Below are 21,207 nucleotides of genomic sequence, written 5' to 3' on the forward strand. Positions count from 1 at the left end.
CCTGCAGAAACTGGGAACAACAACTCCTTTCTCTACACTGGTATCAGCAAAATAAGATTTCCATGGGACTGTTAGGGGAAGCACACTGACAAACTGCCCACCCTGGCCAGGCACCATAGTAATCATTTGCATGAGTTGTTTTACCAAAGGAGGTCCTGGTAAGGAACACGGAACTAATAAGCCACCACCAATTGGAAGAGTTGGGAAAGGTCAAAAGGAGACACCACCTGTTCGACCACCTCCCAGAATCCTTCTCGCTGGCATCCATCTTGGCTGAACAAGGTGTGCACCACCAGGAAAGACTCTGAATCAGAATGATTGACTAAAGACAACTGGAAACTAATCCCATCACCATAAAACCCCAGACTGCAAGCCAAGCGGCAGAGCTGTTCTCCTGGGTTCCCTTAACTTACTGCTGTCTGCCTGGGTGCCCTTTCCCAATAAAATCTCTTGCTTTGTCAGCATGTGTCTCCTTGGACAATTCATTTCTGAGTGTTAGACAAGAGCCCGGTTTCAGGTCCTGGAAGAGGTCCCCCTTCCTGCAACAGGACTGCCACAATTTTTGTGTAATACTGCCTTCTGGCCACACTAGTTGATCCAGAAGTAGAAGCCTGATGCAAGCTATGGCTACCATGGTGTTCCACTACTTGACAAAGATTGATTGTTCCAGGATGGGCATCAGAGGCCCGTCAGTCCTTTCTCATCTAGATTTTGTTCCATAGGTCATAGTTAGTTGGCTCAGGATTGGCACATGAGCAACCATAGGGACTGAGAGTCTGAGGCACCAACTGTGATATGTATTGTAACTTTGGGAAGCAGAGCACAGCTTTGGACATGGGACTGAGTTTCCCTCAGCTCCAGAAGGCCTTGGGGTGGGGCATCAACTCAGGGTAGGGCTGGGTAAGGAGGCTACTTCAAATTGTTATTCACCATTGCTCTCAGGGACAAGCAAGGGAACCTCGTGATACTTTGAGGGAGCCATCACCACACAAATAATTGCTCTGCTTGCAACCTTATTTCTACTGCTTTATTAGTTTTTCTTTATATGAGGATGTTGAGTGGAAGAGAAAGTTCACGCTACATTTATAAAAAGTTGAAAGTAATACTTGCAAAAGATAGTATTTCTCTCCCCATCTTCCCTGATGCCCCCATCCTCTCTCTCTCTCTCTCTCTCTGTTTTTAAAGATTATTAGATTTCCTCCTTTGGGGAGGAGTGGTTTTGTTGTTTAGTTGCTGATGTGTCAGATTCTTTTACAATCCCATGGGATTTCCCAGGCAAGACTACTAGAGTGGGTTGCCGTTTCCTTCTCCAGGGGATCTTCCTGACTCAGGGATAAAACCCTCATCTGCTGCTTGTCAGGAGGGTTCTTTACCACTGAGCTATCTGGGAAGAAAAGAATTTTGAGAGCAGGTGAGATCTGGACACCGAAGGCAGAAGGGAGGCTTCTACTGTGTGTTAAAAGAAATAGGGGCTAAGAACATAGAATGTATAATGAACTTTGAAGACATTATAGTTTACTCTAGGCCAGTTTATTTTCAATCAAGCCATAAGAATATAGAGCATATATCCCATGCATCTGTAAATGATTCTGTTTGGCATGATTCCTGATGTTTTTGGTTAGTTTATTTTTAAACTAGATTGAAGTTATAGGAAAGCACATTCAAACAGATATACTCCGCAAAACATCATGGTAACAGTCCCTATAGCCATATCGAAGATTTTGAGGAATTAAAAACAGAGAATATAGAAAATAACTGCATAAAGAAGGCACTCTTCCTGAACCTAAAGGATAATCATATTTCGATTTAGGGTAATATCCTCATACACAGGTATATCCTATTTAAACCCTTTTCAAAAAGGATATCTTATTCATATTCTTCCTTAAAACCAAATAGCAATTCTCCTTTGCTAAAACAAATAGACAAAAAAGTGCTATAGATAATGAACTCCAAAAGAATTAGTGAGACAGTTAGGGGTAGTGATAGGGTGAAGAAGCACAGAATAAAAATTCACATGGATACAATACGGTATGGGAAATACATAAAGGCTGTAGAGAGACCTCTCTGAAATCAAATAGTAGTTTCATCTAAAGAGAAAAATACTTCAGCTAAAGCATGGTAGGATTTTTTTCCCCCTCCCAAATTAAAATATAAAGTATTAGGTGACTGAAATAAAATCAAATGAAAACTTACTCTTGAAAATTTATTTAAAATGTTTATAAAGTATACTTTTGTGACTCAACAGTAAATATCACTTGAAAAGATATAACAGTTAACTAGCAATGTCCATTTGGATAAAAAGGTGATTTAAATACCATGCACTTTGATGAATGACTTTTTAAATGGCCTTGCCCATTTTGCACCATTAGTTTTCAGTCATTTCAGGGTAATGCATGGAATATGAAGATAACAGTCCATTGAAATCATGTCTTTAGAGTTAAAGAATAATTCATTCATTTAATGGTATTACCATTCCCTATGCAATACATAAATTTTCTTTATTTAAAAGACTGAGCAAATACTTTTTTTTTGGTTTGCTTTTTGCTAATGTCAAAAGCAGCATAAAATTAAGTAATTTTGTTTTAAAAGCCTCTGGACCAAATATTTTAAGGTTAGAACATTTCCTAGACCAGAGATTGTATAATTCCATAATGACTTGGAGAAATTACATAATTTATAATCTTATTAGGTTTTTTTTTTGAAGTGAAACTTAATTTATATGAACAACCTAAATATAATCATGGCTCATTTGAGAAGAATCTTTCATTTGACTGCAGCTTCTTAGTAAATACTAGGCAGATAGAGTTTAAAGCCTCTGTAGGGAATAGGCAAATACATTTCACAACAAGAGAGATTTAAGTAGCTTTGAAAATGTTCAGTTAAAGCCCTTCAACTATAAATAAAATCACTGGGGGTCTATGTAAAACTTTAGCCTAATGTAGTTGTTAGTCTAAAGTAAATTCTAGTTAATAATTATTACCTTTATGAAAACCAGGTTTAGTGATTCAGAAAAAAGCAAGGCCCCAAATTCTACAACTTGATGAAGCCATTTAATTTCCCCTTTCCTTCCACTGAACAGAATACCATTATAGAAATACTAAAATTTTATTTAAAGGGATGATCAGTTAATGTAAGTGGAAATTAGTGCAAATACTGTACATCATTCCTTCATCAAAACTAATGATTTTTTCTTGCTTTCTAAAACTACTGAAATGAAGTATATCCTATATACTACATTTCAAATAATAATATTAAATAAAAACAGTGAAAAGAAAATTTTAAACCTGCTTTTCTGTTGGCCAACAATCAAAATATTTATTTTACATAATATGTTTCCTTCTCATTAGCCTCTGCATTCTTGGATTCATCTTCCACCCTTTGGAATAGGTAAGAACTTTAGAAAAGGAGCAGAGAAGGCCTGTGAAATGGATGAGTAGTTGATCAGCTGACATGGATGCTAAATGTAAAAGAACAGAAATGTTTTTTGTGGGGGGAGAGGAGGGAGCACTCTGAGTGGCATGAGGATCTTACTTCCCTGACCAGGGGTGGAAATTGCATCTCTAGAGTAAAAGCCTGGAGTCTTAACCACTAGACCACCCGGAAAGTCCTGACAACAGAATTTTGATGGAATAATACTTGTCTTTAAGTGCTAAGGAGTCATAAGCAAAACTCAGTTCTCTTTCCTAAGGTCAGAATAGCAAGTCTAATCAGTATGAGCACAATTCTCACCAGGTAGCCAAGACTGCCACAATATCTCTACATACATTTTGCTAACCAAAGAAGCTTGGAGACATTACCTTGTCACTTCCATCTTTTGTTCTTCCATATAAAGATCATCACAAAACTATCATTATGATTAAAGCTCATCATGCTCAATTTTAAGATGTGATCCATCATAGGTGAGCATGAAGGTAACTGAGTATTTGAGCTGGGAACTTCCCTAACAGATAGAGTGAGTTAATTCTAGTCAAAGGAATCTAACAAAAATCCAATCAATTCTTGTTTCCTAAAAACTCAAATCAACACACTTCTTCATATTTCTATTATTGCCACTTTATCATCTTCCACTTAACCAATAATATCATTGAGTAATTGCATTCTCTGCTGCTGCTAAGTCACTTCAGTCGTGTCCGACTCTGTGTGACCCCATAGACGGCAGCCCACCAGGCTCCCCCTTCCCTGGGATTCTCCAGGGAAGAACACTGGAGTGGGTTGCCATTTCCTTCTCCAATGCATGAAAGTGAAAATTGAAAGTGAAGTCACTCAGTCGTATCAGACTCTTAGCGACCCCATGGACTGCAGCCCACCAGGCTCTTCCATCCATGGGATTTTCCAGGCAAGAGCACTGGAGTGGGGTGCCATTGCCTACTCCAAATTGCATTCTCTACCTGTGGTCTATTTGCAATCTAATCTCTCATTATTTTCCCAGATCAGTCTTGCTGACTTGCCTCTTCTTACTCATTACCCTCCTGAGCAAAAAATTTAAATGCTTAAGTGCTTCTTAAATTTTCATATATGTAGTTTAGGATATGATATGCATAAAGGGTAATATAGACGCTTTTCATGGACAAATATATCGAACTCAAACCCTCAAACTGTAAATAGATATACTTTTATAAAAATATTTAAAAATATTAAATTCTTTGAATACCTAAAAATTCAATAATTTTTATATAATTTTTATGTTCATTAGTAGTCACTTTGCCTTTTGACTTTTAAGAGGTATTTTTATATTTTCAGTTCAGTTCAGTCACTCAGTTGTTTCCAACTCTTTGAAACCCCATGGACTACAGGCTTCCTGTCTATCACCAACTCCCAGTTTTTTGATGTTTTACAAAAAAACTTTTAGAAAAAATTTGAAAAATTACTTTTCCATTTTTTTCATTTCCATTTTGATAAATATATATTCAAATTTTCTATACTCTAATGCAATTAAATATTTTAATCCTTTATATAATTATTGTTTAAGTAAAATGCAAATTATGTGAAAATATTATAACAATATTGTGATTTTGCTAAAATGGAGGTCAGAAAAATTTTATGAATAAACATATAATAATTTATGAATTATATGTTTTACATTACTTTTTCAAATATCCCAGGCCTTTCAGTAGAATACGTAGACTTATAATAATTAAATTCCATCATCTTTCATATGTTTGCTGGTTTTAGCCATATGCAGGTATAGTTGTCAAGTTAAGAGAAAAGATCAACTTGATTTACAGCTATAAAATATTTAGATGTGTGGTATGTGGACCTCCATACCTCATGGCCCAAACCTATTAGAAAGATCTGCCATGAGTTTAGTGTGGTCACTGAAGCCAACTTTTAATATTTATGTAGTTATTAAAAATATTCCACTTCAGACATAAAAAGTATAACGCATAATATAATGAACAGCTATATCATTACCAGCCTGTTTAAGGTTTAAGACAGTACCAGTAATTTGGTGTCCCTGTTCACCCATCTCCACCTATGTTCACTCCATGCCTTCCAAAGCTAACCACTATCCTGCATTTTTTATTGCTATTTCCAATGGCAAGTTCTTTAAAGGTGTTTTCTATTTGTTGATGAAGTCTAGACCTGTTTGTCACCATATATGATAGCTCTTACACAAACAAACTTGCGTACTTGTCTGAATAATTCTGCAGATTCCTCTTAGGTTTTCTAACTAGACAATAATACACTTGAGAACAAAAAAACTTTGGAATTTTCCTTTCCAATTGCCACATTTTCTATTTTTTCTTGCCTTAATCTGCACTGGCAATGACCTTTAGCACAGTGTTGAACAGAGGTGGTAAGCTAACCTTGTCTTATTTCTGATTTAAGAGGGAAAGAAAGCTTCTAACATTTCTTCATTAAGCATGATAGGTGCTGTCAGCTGATGATATTATTTCAAGAAGTGAAATGATGTGATCAGAGTTCTTTTAAGAAAAACTCTTGCTGACAGGAGGATGAGTTGGAACAGAAATACCTAGGAACCATATTATAGGAATCAATGTTATTTTGTGAAAAAGTGATGGGGCCTGTGATGCCCCATCAGTAGAACACACCTCATGGTTCTGACTCTGACACTGTAATAAAGAATTCCATTTTCACTTGTTTGATTCATCAAGGTAGACAAATGTTAACATAACACAAACCCACATGGGTCTTCCAATGGATAATATCTAAAACTATGGTTATTTTACTTCATTACAGACTCCATATATGGCTCCATTACACAGAAAAGAATTGTCTAAATCTTTGACAATCAAACTGATCTTTTAATTCTTTTGCAAGTTTTTTCAGGAAATAGCCCAATAAGATGCTGACACAAATCAAAGCCATTTTTTAGGACTCAGTGGACACGGGTTTGGGTGGACTCTGGGAGTTGGTGATGAACAGGGAGGCCTGGTGTGCTGCGGTTCATGGGGTCGCAGAGTCAGACACGACTGAGCGGCTGAACTGAACTGACTGAAGAAAAGCTTTAGGAAAATTAAAAATTTCTAAAGAAAGTCATCTCTGAGAAGCTCAGTAGAAAGACAAAGTCATTTACATTGTTTTGCACTTGAAGAGGTAGACAGGAAATAGTACATATTTTATAAATAAATATCTATTGAAATGAGGAAATTCAATCTCAAACCTTAAACTGCAAAGTATTCAAGAGCTGATTTTTTTTTTCTCCTTATATTGTTTAGGCTAGTCAGTAGATTTTTCTTCTCTTTTGAGCTCCTTATATTTTTCATTTTATTTTTCTATGTAAACATGTAATATAGACACTGATTATGTCTTATAAATAATAAGATAATGATTTCAATCCCACTTAAAATTTTTGAGAATTTGTAAAACTGCTAAATTAATAATACTGCATATATTTCACTAATTTTTGTCTCCTGACCCACTGTCAGTAAATATAACATTTCTAGTGTAATGGACATGCTTAATTCTAACTAAATGGCCCTAAGGGATAGTATCTGCCATAGCAATGAAATTTAATGACAATTCTGCTGACATTTCTCCTATCTGAAAATGAAATCATGTGGAAAATGATTTCTATGTAGCAGAATAATTAAAACAAGCAAAATTTGATTTGGTAGAAACGGAAGCTCAGTTTGTCTCTGTTCTCATGGGAAGGAAGATGTACTTCACCACTAGCTCTAGTTGGTATTATGTTTCCACGCTCTTTAAAACAATCATATATATACATATATAGATATAATTTATATAGATGTTCTAATTGTATTATAACTAAATCCAACCAACACTGATGCTGATCCTAAGGGATTTTTGTGGGCTTTTTTGTTTCTTTTTGCTGTATGAACATTTCTCTGTTTTGAATATTGCTCCAGAGAATTGATTCTTTTCTGAGACTTAGCACTTTGGATATACAGATATTTTCATTATTATAGTATTTCTTCTCATTGGCTTTGGCCTTTTTATGAAATACATGCTTTTGTCTATACCACCCAAGTAAGAATTATACCTAAGTAAAATATGTGAGGTTGCTAGATTCTGGCACTGTTTAAAAGAAACTGTGAAAAACAATTGAAGGAAAACACCAAAGTAAGCTTTTATGATTTTCGGAACCAAGGGACTTCTATCACAAATATTCTTCTACAAAGAGAGATCGTTTTAGTTCCTAACAAAAGTTTTAATGAACAATAGCATGTACTACAAGGAAACTGGAAAATACAACCAATTAAAGTCTAAGCAACATATTTCAAAGAAAGTGTGAACAGAACACTTTACTTGAATTCTGTCAACATAGTCTAATGACCTTTTTCTTTATTTGAAGATGGCTGATTTTAAATAAAAGTTATTCTATCTGAAGAAGAGAATTTACACAAGGAAAATGCTACACTTAACAATACATAAAATGAAATGCCAATTCATTCTCAAAAGTCCACAAGAATATTCTGTACTGTTCAAACAATGTTTTCAATGCAGCTGAAACATATTAACCACTCCAAGCATAAACCACTTCATTCACAAAACCTGCAGCATCCAGAGTGTTTTTTTGCAGTATGAGATTGTACCAAATAATTATTATTTTCATGGATTTCAGAATACTCTGTTTTACCAAACCCTCTCAGAAGATTTTATAGGTTTTTCTTATGGGTTTTCAGTACACAGATGTCTACTCTTCTAAGAGGATCTGTCTCACACCTCCACTTAGAGTGCTGTGTTGTTTTCTGCCCTATTATTTATCTGCCTCCTTCCAGGCTGGGCTTATACCTCAGTCGTTCTATCTACTGACCCACTTATGCTCTTTCTAGGCATCAAGGCATCTCTTGATGACAGTGGTGAAAGCATTGGGGAGACTCCCAGGTTCAGTGCACTCCTATCATCCACAACTTGAATCTCTGTCCTTACACCCTGAATCTTTCAAACATGTCCCCAAACTCCATTCCAATGCTTCCCTTTGTCAATTGGTCTATAAAATATAATACTCCTTTCCTTACTCTTCCTTTTAGCCTCGTTGTATCTCCAAGAACCTTATTTTGTTGCCCTGGTCACATATTGTATTTCTTCTTTTTTTTTTTTTTTTTTTACCAAAAATGCATAACATAGGGAGAAAATTCAAAATAGGAATGACTAATAAACCTCTTTCAATGTTCATTTCCCACATATTACTTAATCTAGTACTCTCTTTGTAGTTAATACAGTCCTCATCTCTCCTGATCCATTCCAGCCAGCGCAATCCAGGCTAAAATGAATATGGATAACTGAAAGATGTTCAAAAATTTGTCTTGAAGACAGAACGAAAGACTTACATGATAGGAAAACATAAACTTTACTTTTCCTCTCCTTCACTTTTCGGTACTTTTGTAAAAAGTAAAAAATGTTTTGAATTTTGCTAAGTTCAAAAGGAGGTTAATGGAATTTTCATCTTCATTTCAATGCTTTCTTATAGATTATCATTTTTAGATCATCAATCATGTAATTAAGAAAGAATATTTCTAATACTCAATTATTTAAAAACTATTATCTATTAGACATATTTCCTTCAAGAAAACATTTTAGGGGGCTAGTATTTTATTTAATCAGGCATCTATGAAATAAGTGATTGAGTTAGCTTTTTTCCAAATGACTTGGAACTAAAAAGAATTCAGATTTAGTATAATTCCCTGGTTTCCTCTCTTAGATAGAGTCAGTATATCATACATAGTTTCTGCACCCAATTGTTCAGTTCTGCTTCATGGTTCCCACATAGAAATTGTTCACAAGGTGACACTATGACCACAAATCTAAAAGTCAAAACACTTTTATATAGATTAGAAAGGTCATGTCACCTGAAATGTTTTTTTTTTTTTCCTCCTTAATATCCTTTGGTGAATGAAATTAAAAACATTATTTATTTTAGATACTATAACCCAAGAATTTCAATTATGACATACATTCTGACAACAAATCTTTATACAGCAAGTAATGAATGAATTTCAGTGGCTTGTGACTTAAAACTAGATTCAACTGAAAGAAATTGAAAGATAGGGAATGTACAAGCTAAATGGAGGCCATAGAAAGGGTCAATCTATGTTTTCACCAAAAAGAATGGGTATCTATGAAACCATTTCAAATATAAGTAATAAAATGAATATTTATAATAAATCAAAAAAAAAAGAACTGTCTTCTTAATTGACGAACAGTCTGCTAATCTGAAATAGTTTAAAAATCACTATTTGAAAATTCATAGCTATGTGCACACACATACAAAAAGAAAGTTTGACTTTTATGTGCTTTCCTTCTAAAGCAAGCAGAAAATTCAATAATATCTATTGTAATCACTTACTTTTGGGTGGTGGCAAAGAACATGCCTCAATAGAAATTATATTAATTCCATCTACACAGAAATAGGGATGGTAAAGGGAAAGGCTATAATGTCTTTCACAGAGCAAAAAATTATTAAGAGAAGTGCTTTCTGAATTTTCTAAGCAACCATTAGTTATCTTTAATGCATACTCCAGTGAAATCAAGCAGTAATATGTACTGAAAAACATTTTCAGACAATAATAAAAACCTTAAAGGATACTAACAAAGTATATTTTTCACACTGGAAATCTGAGCTAAAGTCATATATTAGTGAATCCATATTATGAGAAGATTGGACAGTTTCTATCATTGTACAATGATGATATATTCAAGAGGTTTGGTACATAGATCTTCCATAGAGACATTCATAATTGAAACATTTTTTACCCAATCACATCTGTGATATAAATATTCTTCCCTTTGGCCATGGCATTATAAACCATTTTTAGAGAATTTAGAATAAAACTTAGAATTCATTACTTTAATCATCTTTATCTTATTTTTTTTAATATTTAGTTTTCTTCTGATTATAAAAATAATAAAAACTTGCTGTAGACCTTTTACAATATAGTGAAGTGCAAAGGTATAAAAAAGAATTGACCATAATCATAACTCCCGGCTCAATTAACGTAACATTGTAATCTATTTTTCAGTTTCATGTACTCACTTAAAACAATATCATGAATGTGCTGTCATTAAATTCTTCACAGATACAGATTTGTAATGACTGCATAATATTTCATCCTATCGATAAAACATACTTAAATTGTATTCCTATTTTAGGTTGCTGAAGATGTTCTTTAAAAATTTTTTCTATATATATATATATATATTCAAAAATACATCACTGTTTCTAGTGAACATCCTCAACAATCTGAAATAGAAGTGCATTAAATAAATTATCAGAGAAGGCAATGGCACCCCACTCCAGTACTCTTGCCTGGAAAATCCCATGGATGGAGGAGCCTGGTAGGCTGCAGTCCATGGGGTCGCTGAGTCAGACACGACTGAGCGACTTCACTTTCACTTTCCACTTTCATGCATTAGAGAAGGAAATGGCAACCCACTCCAGTGTTCTTGCCTGGAGAATCCCAGGGACAGGGGAGCCTGGTGGGCTGCTGTCTATGGGGTCACGCAGAGTTGGACACGACTGAAGCGACTCAGTAGCTCAGTAGCAGTAGTAAATAAATTATATGTGCTGTGGTCCATGGGGTCACGAAGAGTCGGACAAGACTGAGCGACTGAACTGAACTGATGCTCATTATATTAAATATCTATTTAAGATGTATGGATGTGAGAGTTGGACTGTGAAGAAAGCTGAGTGCCAAAGAATTGATGCTTTTGAACTGTGGTGTTGGAGAAGACTCTTGAGAGTCCCTTGGACTGCAAGGAGATCCAACCAGTCCATCCTAAAGGAGATCAGTCCTGGGTGTTCATTGGAAGGACTGATGCTAAAGCTGAAACTCCAATACTTTGGCCACCTGATGCGAAGAGCTGACTCATTGGAAAAGACCCTGATGCTGGGAAAGATTGAGGGCAGGAGGAGAAGGGGATGACAGGAAATGAGATGGTTAGATGTCATCACCGACTCAATGGACATGAGTTTGGGTAAACTCCAGGAGCTGGTGATGGACAGGGAGGCCTGGCGTGCTGAGATTCATGGGGTCGCAAAGAGTCGAACACGACTGAGCAACTGAACTGAACTGAAATGAAAGATGAATTGAGAGGAGAGGAAATTCTTCGTTTTATACATAAGGAAATGTAGACCATATAAGTTATGTGATTGACGAGGTCCAAAACTAAAGTTATCTGATTTTCCGTTTTACTCTATGTTCGTAAAGGAGTCTACTGGATTCTCTCCATAACATCATTCTCTACAAGTGAAAAGTGCAGATTTCGGATCTTATTCTGTTGTAATGCATTCTATTACTATAACAACTTTGCTATCTTTAAATTTATAACCCATTACTCATCTTTCATCCATAAAACTATTTAATTCCCTCTTGAGCCTACATACAGTGGCAATAAACCAAATCAGAAAAGAAAATTCAAAGATTAAAAAATAAATAGGAAATTTTAGAACAAATGAGGGAAAAAATAGAGTAAGATATTCTTTTCTTCTTCTTTTCTAGATTACAGCTAAAAATTTACTTGAATATGGAAAAAGTCAACTCCAACGTGATTACCCATAGGCAAAATTTAAAATAAATTGAAGAGATTCTATGATAAAGTATAATTACAGTTCAAAAAGTTAAAGGATGTTAAACATAGTTGGCTACAATTCTGAAGTTATTTGGGAGGGAAACGAAGGGTAAAGGCTTCAGTCAATTTCTACAAAGTCAAGATAAGCATCCTAGAGACAATTTTGGCTAATTTTAGATAGGGAGCTTACTTTCAGGAAAAGTGCATTCCCTGTTCCAAGGGGGAGAAATAAATCAACAATCCAGAAAGCCTGAAACTTTCTGACCTTCCACACTCTCCAGTATTACTGATGGATAAGTCAAAAACTTCAACTGAGAATTATTGGAAAAATATAACAGCTTTCAAGTCCATATGTATTTTAAGATTCAAGATTATTTTGCTTTTTTTTAGAATTGTAAAACTTTAGTTGTTATTTTTTAGAAGTATAAAAATATTAAAATAATTAAAATATTCAGATAACCATTAATTGGTCAAAAATGTAATACGAAATCTCTGTACTCAAACATCAGAGTTTAGCTTTAAATAAAGATGGTAGGCCTTGGAGAAGGAAATGGCAACCCACTCCAGTACTCTTGCCTGGAAAATTCCATGGATGGAGGAGCCTGGTAGGCTACAGTCCATGGGGTCGCAAAGAGTCGGATACGACTGAGTGACTTCACTCACTCTTTGCAAGCAGTTCATTGACTCTTCTTGCTAAGAAGAAGTAGGAAGAAAAATCCTTCTGGCAGTCTTGGGTATTTCTTTTAAGATTTCTGACAGTGTAGGATGGATGAATGCTGTGCAATATGAACTTCGGGTAAGTTAAAATGGGCCAGCCTTCCATGTTCATCTGTCTACCTCTTAATAAATAAAAAGCCTACTGTTTAAAAAAACAAATGGTAGGCCTTTAATTCACTTTTTTTCCCCCTCTATTCTTTTAAACTCATTTAGGAGCATCATTACTAATCACTATTCCTAGTCATAAATGCTATTGGAACGTAAATATGAAATCTACTGTAAGGGTAAAAATATATGTACTAAAAGTCATAAATACAAATAGGTTAGTATTTGATGTGACAAATGTTTTCTTTCATTCTAGTACAGGTTCTTCATCTAATTTTGACAAATAAAACAATACACATTAAGTAAATGGAAATTTATAGTTTATTCCAACTTGTGAACCAAAGGCCATTCTGCATCTATATATTTATATCCGTTATAAAAAGAAGAAAATCACTAAATTTCAAAGTGGTTCTATGTCTCTGACTCATGTTACTGGTTCAAGTTGTAAATTCAAGTATATTTACTTTAAAAACTTGATGTAAATCAATGGCATTAAGGTCCTACACAGAATATATCTGTCAATGTTTTGCATATTGTAGTTTCTTATTGTAATAAACCCGATGAGACTGCCCTTCATACGTCTCTCACTTTTTCTTTCTTTCTTTTTTTAAGCTTATAAGTGACAGAAGATATTTTCATTGCTGATATATTTTCAACTTCCATAGGTCTACTTAAAGTTCAATGGTTCACAGTACTACTATGAAGTACACAGCAGGAAAGAGAACCCAGAAAGAACTGAACAATAGATATGATCTTGAAGGTTGGAATTGCAATTCCAAGTATTCTGGCTATCAACTCTATTAATAATTTTTCTCTCCCAAATAAGAAAGTTTCTGGAATACAAGTAACTGACAATAATACTAATTATATAGATAAGATTGCATTGGCTTCATTTGGTAATAAAGAAAAAGCAACTCAATTTCAAGCTTTAGTACTTATTAAATTAGTAATTATTTACCCCACATGTGCAATGGATAAGAGAACAACATTTTTAACACTTCATTTCAGAGTCACTTACCCTCACAATTAAAACCCAAACTAAAACTTACATTTTAATGTGGATTTGGCCAGCATGATACACTTAATAGATTTAATTTTAATGATGAAAAAGAAATAAAACTGCTTTTAGGTGATTTATTTTAACTTTCAAGTTGCTACTAAGTTTCTTTATGACAGTCACTTTTACTACACTCTTCAAGGGATCCTCTACAACAATTCCAATCTGTTCACTTCATTTCTGATACACCTTACAATGATTAAATTTTATTTCTTTAATAATTACTATGCAAAAGCAAGAAAGACCTTAGGCATTTTCATTAGTATCACTGCAGCTAGAAAAAGAAGTAGATGTTGTCTCCTAAAGTTCCTTTCCACTTCACACATAAACATTTATCCAGTCCCAAGCCTCTTGTACTTTTAGTCAAAGATGAGTAAAGTGACTGCTCCTGCAGTAATGGTAATAGTGGTTCCTCACAACAGGTGAAGAAAAAGGTTTTATATAAGACCACCAACCATTTCGTTTTAGACAAAAGGATGTGAATAATATTTTCGCATACCTATGTAACTAACGGAGCTCAATATTATCTTTTACATACGTACAAGTAAGGGCATGTCTAGATATAGGAAAATCTAATGGGTTGAAGATCTAGGATTTTAAAGAGACATAGGTGACTAGATAACAGAACAACAACATTTTTAACACTTCATTTCAGAGACACTTACTCTCTCAATTAAACCCAAACTAAAGTTTACATTTTAATGTGGACTTGGCCGACATGATACATTTAACAGATTTAATCTTATTAATAAAAGAGAAATAATGCAGTTTCCATTAACTAAAATATTCTTTATACAATGAGTTATTACAGAGGTTCATATATAGAGCACTTCTGTATGCATTCAAAACTGAAAAAAAATTGTAAAATATGAATTTAGTCACATATTTTATGGAATATAAACATGGTATAAGAACATGAGCATTTCTGTTATAAATTAAAAGCTGAAAAATGTTACTTAACCAATATGATTTCCATTATAAATCCCTTTTAAACTACTGACTTATTTCTGTCAAACACTAATTGAAAACATAAGGTACAAAACATATATGTGGGAAAAAAACAAACATTTCTATTGAGATCATAGCAGGCTGAAAGCATCACTTGCCTGAGTTGTCTAATATGTATGTCTCACTCACACACACACCTACACACCCACGGACAGCTTAAGTTATCCATATGATATTTAAAAGGAAATTTTCAAACATAAAGTGTTCCACTATAAAATTCGTGGACAAGTCTTGACCGGGTTATCTGAGCAACATCTGTGATGTACTTTCGTTTCTATATTTGAAATCCAATCATATTAGTAATGAGATGACTTACCGGCCCAAATGAATTACTGTCAAAACTATGTCCATGATGATCACCTTCAACCCAGATGTGACCACGGGGGACTTTGACATAGCGGTTTTTGTGTCCCATAGTTCTAGAAATTAAAAAAATAATAACTATTGAGAAAAGATCAGAAAAGAGCTCAAATAGGGAAGCATACAAACTCAGGAAGGACAAAACTGCTATTATAAAAATGCAATCGATTATTATAGGTTAAGTGTAAGGCTACTGTAGAATTTTATTTTTAAATAAGATGTTCACTTTTCATTTTTCACTTTTCACTTTCATGCATTGGAGAAGTAAATGGCAACCCACTCCGGTACTCTTGCCAGAAGAATCCCAGGGATGGAGGAGCCTGGTGGGCTGCCATCTATGGGGTCGCACAGAGTTGGACACGACTGAAGTGACTTAGCAGCAGCAGCAGCAGCAGCAGCAGGACCCTGTAAACCTACCCACAGTATTTTGTTTTCATATTTTTGTAGGTAGAATTTTGTGCTTAAACAAGATGCATTAGCACAAGAAAATGGTTTGCTACTTAATTCATAATATCCTGTATTTTTTTTATAAAACCCAATAAGCCCCAACAAAATACTGATCTATTTCATTTCTGACATTTGCTTTTACCTCATTGGTCATAAGGCCAGCTGCAGTCTTCACTTTTTTAGTCAAATAAATGTCCCAAACCAAATGACAGAATTTTCATAACCTCTTAATGCTTTAAAATCCAGAATATTTAAGAAAGAAAGCTAGATAATCTCTTCAAAGACGAACTAACAATGTCAACCGAAAATTTTTGATTAGTGCCATTTGATTTTATAAATCATTCTTGAAAATGAGAAACTTTTTAACAATTTTAAAGACAGTATTTGAAGAGCAATGATCAATGAAGTACATTTAATGGGATATTCTATCTTCTGAAATCTGCTGCTGCTGCTGCTGCTAAGTTGCTTCAGTCATGTCCGACTCTGTGCGACCCCATAGACGTCAGCCCACCAGGCTCCCCTGTCCCTGGGATTCTCCAGGCAAGAACACTGGAGGGAGTTGCCATTTCCTTCTCCAATGCATGAAAGTGAAAAGTGAAAGTGAAGTCGCTCAGTTGTGTCTGACTCTTAGCGACTCCATGGACTGCAGCCTACCAGGCTCCTCCGTCCATGGGATTTTCCAGGCAAGAGTACTGGAGTGGGGTGCCATTGCCTTCTCCGTCTGAAATCTGACAAGAAAAGAAGTAAGGAAAGGGTCTCTCATACTGTGTTGGTAGCAATGTAAAATGATATAAATTTATTTCCTATTTTGCCATTTGGAGTAGACTTTTGTCAAATTTATTAATAAACTAAAATGTATGTTCTTTTAATCTAGTTATTTACTGTTAGAAATACATTCCAAGGAAATAATGAGAAATACTAACAAATATTTATTACCAGATATGCTCAACATCGGCCTTTTACAGCAATAAAAAAGTATCTTTTTAAATAATCAATAAGGGATTGGTCACATAAATTATAATATAACTAAATAAAAGGGATGAAATTAGATTAAATATTATCCTAAGCCTATAATAATTCTTTTTCTGAGACTAATTTTTTTCTTCTTTTATTCCCAAAGAATTCCAGAAAATATCCAGCTTAAAGAAACTTTGCAGTAAATGATAGTTGAATGAATAAATGTCACTCCCAAGTCTATAGACTTAACCCCAGAGTCTGAGCTTTACACATAGTTCATGGAGGTAGAGTCTCAATCAGACCATTTTTGTTAGTAAGTTGTATATGTGCAGAAGAATACATTAAAAAGGAAAACTATAGATAAATTGGTGCTATAGAAATTGAAACTATTCATTATCTAGAATGGTTTTTAATTTTCAAGATAATTTCAGTGTTGAATTACTTTGCTTTAGATAAGTAAATTACTCATGCAAGGAAGCAATGTTGTGGCCACTATAAGCCCACAGTAAGTAAATGACTGCTATTTATTTTTAATTGCTACTGGGAAGAAGAGTTTCAGCTTTTTAAAGAAAAGCAAAACCAAGTTGAATATATCTTACTGTCATATAAATGCTCTTCAATTAAAATCAGTCAATTAGTTCTTGACATCACTACTGCTTTTATTATGAGACTCTTTCTAAGAACTACTATCCCAACATCAAGTGTTAATGATGCAGAAAAGACCCTTTTACTTACTTGTTGGCAAAGCACATTCTCCTGATAAGTCCAAATATTGGTTTACCTTATTAAACTGACTATTTTGGATAAGGACTTAGAAAGGAAACAATTACCTATTTTGTCTACTTAAATAATCATTCAAGCAGAATTATGAAATAAAACTAGTCATCTCTGCAATTATAGGACAGGTTTTAAGTCAAGCATATTGTTCTGGAAACCGAATCTGATATAAAACTTAGACTCAGTTTCAATGTCATATAAACCAAGAGGTTAAGATATTTATGATAGAAAATCATAGTATCATAAAATTACTAGTGATAGTTGCACATTTTCTTGCATTGACTATCTTATTTAAAAATTTTAAATACATGCAAAAGAATGCATGGTACAAAACGCTCAACAAACATTTGTTAAATGTATGACCAAAGGAATGTATAACTGAAGAATGAAAAATACTATCACAAAGATTGAATAATATAGTATAAAGTGCATAGAGTCTTGAAATAGACTAAACCAGTTTTAAACTGGATGCTATTAATATTACTCACAAGTAATCCTGTGCAAGTTACTTAGTTTCTACCTCTATTTGTCCACTTTTAAAATGGGACAGATTAGACACACCCTAACTTAGAAGGAAAGTTATGACCAACCTAGATAGCATATTACAAAGCAGATATATTACTTTGCCAACAAAGGTCCGTTTAGTTAAGGCTATGGTTTTTCCAGTAGTCATGTATGGATGTGAGAGTTGGACTGTGAAGAAAGCTGAGCGCCGAAGAATTGATGCTTTTGAGAAGCTGAGCGCCGAAGAATTGATGCTTTTGAGTCTTTTTGGAGAAGACTCTTGAGAGTCCCTTGGACTGAAAAAAGGTCCAACCAGTCCATCCTAAAGGAGATCAGTCCTGGGTGTTCATTGGAAGGACTGATGCTAAAGTTGAAACTCCAGTACTTTGGCCACCTCATGCGAAGAGTTGACTCATTGGAAAAGACCCTGATGCTGGGAGGGATTGGGGGCAAGAGGAGAAGGGGACAACAGAGGATGAGATGGCTGGATGGCATCACCGACTCAATGGACATGAGTTTGAGTGAACTCCGGGAGTTGGTGATGGACAGGGAGGCCTGGCATGCTGCGATTCATGGGGTCACAAAGAGTCGGACACAACTGCGTGACTGAACTGAACTGAACTGAACGGGGTTGAGGGCAGGGGAAGAGGGTATCAGAGGATGAGATGGCTGGATGGCATCACTGATTGAACATGAACTTGGACAAACTCAGGGAGATGGTGAGGGACAGGGAAGCCTGGCATGCTGCAGTTCATGGTGTCACAAAGAGTCAGACAGGATTCGGTGACTGAACAACAACAACAATGGGGTTGAGAGAAAGCTTAAGTAGTTAGATGACAATATAACAGAGAGGCTGCTATAGAGTACAGTCTCTGCAGACAGCCTATCTTGGAGTTGATATCTGACTTAACTTTAAAGTTTATGTAACCTTGGACTAGTTGATAAAGGTCTTAACTGTCAGTTACCATATTTGCAGAATGGGGCAAATAATAGTACCTAACTCAAAAAACTGTTCTATGGACAAAAGTGGCATGTATTAAGCACTTGATAAATGGATTCTCTTAGAGTTGAGACTTTCTAAGTAAAGCACTCAATGTATTTCTAATGTATAGTAGGAACTCAGTAAGCTTAGTAAGCGGTAGTTATTACTGCTATCAACTTCTTTGTCCACTATTTTCTTTCATTTTATAATTCAGAATGTGTTCAGTTTCTACTGCCTATTAGCATCAGTCTTTTAAAATTACCTGAGCTATGCTTCAATAATTCCTTTTCCCTACATTTGCACTGGTCTTGTAGACTATTTTTAATGGTACAGTGAATCTTATTTTTTCTTTTATTCTTATACCCTCTGGGACATTCTAAAACTTATGTGTGAAAACACAATATATATGCTTGTGCATATTCAAACACGCAGAGAGTAGTAGGTGAAAGCACAATCTACCTATTTATGCTTTTACTTACTAATCTCTTGCATATTTGAATGTTGCTATGCTAACAGAGAATGTTTTACCTAGACACTAGACAGGGTGTGAAAGAACTCTGAGCTATAGAACCCTGCTGAAATTCATCCCATGTACATAGTGTATATTTTTTCCCCTCAGGTTTCAATCTAATTTTTAAAAAAATAACCCAAAGTGGCTTTGAAAAATATGATGTTAAAATATTGAGCTGGTTCTCTTTAGGACTGCCAAAGAAATATAATACTCCTAATAGAATATCTCTAGAGAAGGAATTTTAAATAGCTTTGTGCTCCTGAATTCACATAAAAGAAAGACAAGATAATCTTTAAGGTGATTTAACAGTTAAGTGAGGTGTCAGCCTACAAGGTTGTATGTATATATGGGTTGCAAATAATTTTGGTTTTGACAGACAAAAATGAATTCTGTATGGTATTCTAACTATCTATCTACAAAAAGGCATTTTTTGTACTAGTTTTACCAAGACAAGTTACCTAGGTCTTATAAATGGAATGAAGAATGATTGCTTCCAATTTGATTTGACCTTGAAAACAATGTTTTTTTGTCTCTGAATATTTTGAGTCATCAGTTGAACACAAAATTGTCTATGTAATTCCTGATGTCACAAGAAGGAAACAAATCCATATTTAAAGCATCTCATAAGCACACATACATATATATCCTTAATTTAGGTAAGCACTATTAATAAATCATGATTATTTAAGGTATTTATTTATTTTTCAAAGAATTCTGTTAATTTATTTTCATTGTGCAAAGTAGATTCTGCCCTGAAAGTGTTCACTGGACATTCCCAGGATCCTAGACCCCTGAGTTTTCATTGTCAAGAAGGGATTAGGAGTACAGAGTTCAGGACTGTGTAAGATCAAGAGCTAGAACCAGATCACTTTTATCATCATTAATAGACTGGACTAGAAAAAAAGATACCTATCATCAGGAAAGGAAAATGAAAAGAACATTGCCTATCTAAGGCAGGGGTCCCCAAACTCCAGGATCTAATGCCTGATAATCTGAGGTGGAAGAGAAGTAACAACAATAGAAATAAAATGCTCAATAAATGTAATCCACTTGAATCATCCTGAAACCAACCCTGCTCCCAGTCCACGGAAAAACTGTCTTCCACGAAACTGGTCCCTGGTGTCAAAAAGGTTGGGGGCTGATGATCTAGGGTGATTTCTGGAAGGGAAAAGATTCTCCCTTGAGAATCCACATACCATTCTCAAGGTGTGATGGGGTTAAGATTCACATTGCTTGTGGTTTGGAACAGTTAAGAATTAATTTTAATTGACTCCAAGAATCTGGCAGAAGGAACTATAAATCTTTTCAGGGATAATCTGTCAATTCAGAGTTCGAGTTTTCAAGTTTTCCATAAATAAGTTCCTACCAATAGGCACTTACTATCCAAAGACAGAACTCACAAGCAAGTAGCCAGCATTAATGAGTAAGAAAGTGTGTCAGTCATATAGTCGTGTCCAACCCCATGGACTGTAGCCCTCCAGTTTCCTCTGTCCATGGAATTCTCCAGGCAAGTAGGTAGGCTTTCCTTTCTCCAGGAGATCTTCCTGACCCAGGGATTGGGTAACTACAAATGAAAGAAAGAAGAACTGGCATATCTGTCTAAAAGATTGCTTAGACTTTAGCATGGAGAGATAAGGAAATGAAAAGTGGAAGAGATGGAGAATGTGGGAGGGGTGTTCGGGATGGGGAACACGTGTATACTTGTGGTGGATTCATGTTGATGTATGGCAAAACCAATACAGTATTGTAAAGTAATTAACCTCCAATTAAAATAAATAAATTTATATT

General features: G+C 34.9%; 1 protein-coding gene across 1 annotated transcript in view; it reads right to left on the minus strand.

Moving 5' to 3' along the window:
* IMMP2L (inner mitochondrial membrane peptidase subunit 2) overlaps window positions 1-21,207 on the minus strand; it is a 949,675-nt gene that overhangs the window by 209,280 nt on the left and 719,188 nt on the right. Inside the window, exon 6 of the mRNA XM_070369545.1 lies at window positions 15,198-15,300. Within this exon, the coding sequence (XP_070225646.1) occupies window positions 15,198-15,300 (103 nt within the window). The remainder of the gene's footprint in view (window positions 1-15,197; window positions 15,301-21,207) is intronic.

Source organism: Bos mutus, chromosome 4 (assembly GCF_027580195.1).
Source record: "Bos mutus isolate GX-2022 chromosome 4, NWIPB_WYAK_1.1, whole genome shotgun sequence".
Classification (NCBI taxonomy): domain Eukaryota; kingdom Metazoa; phylum Chordata; class Mammalia; order Artiodactyla; family Bovidae; genus Bos; species Bos mutus.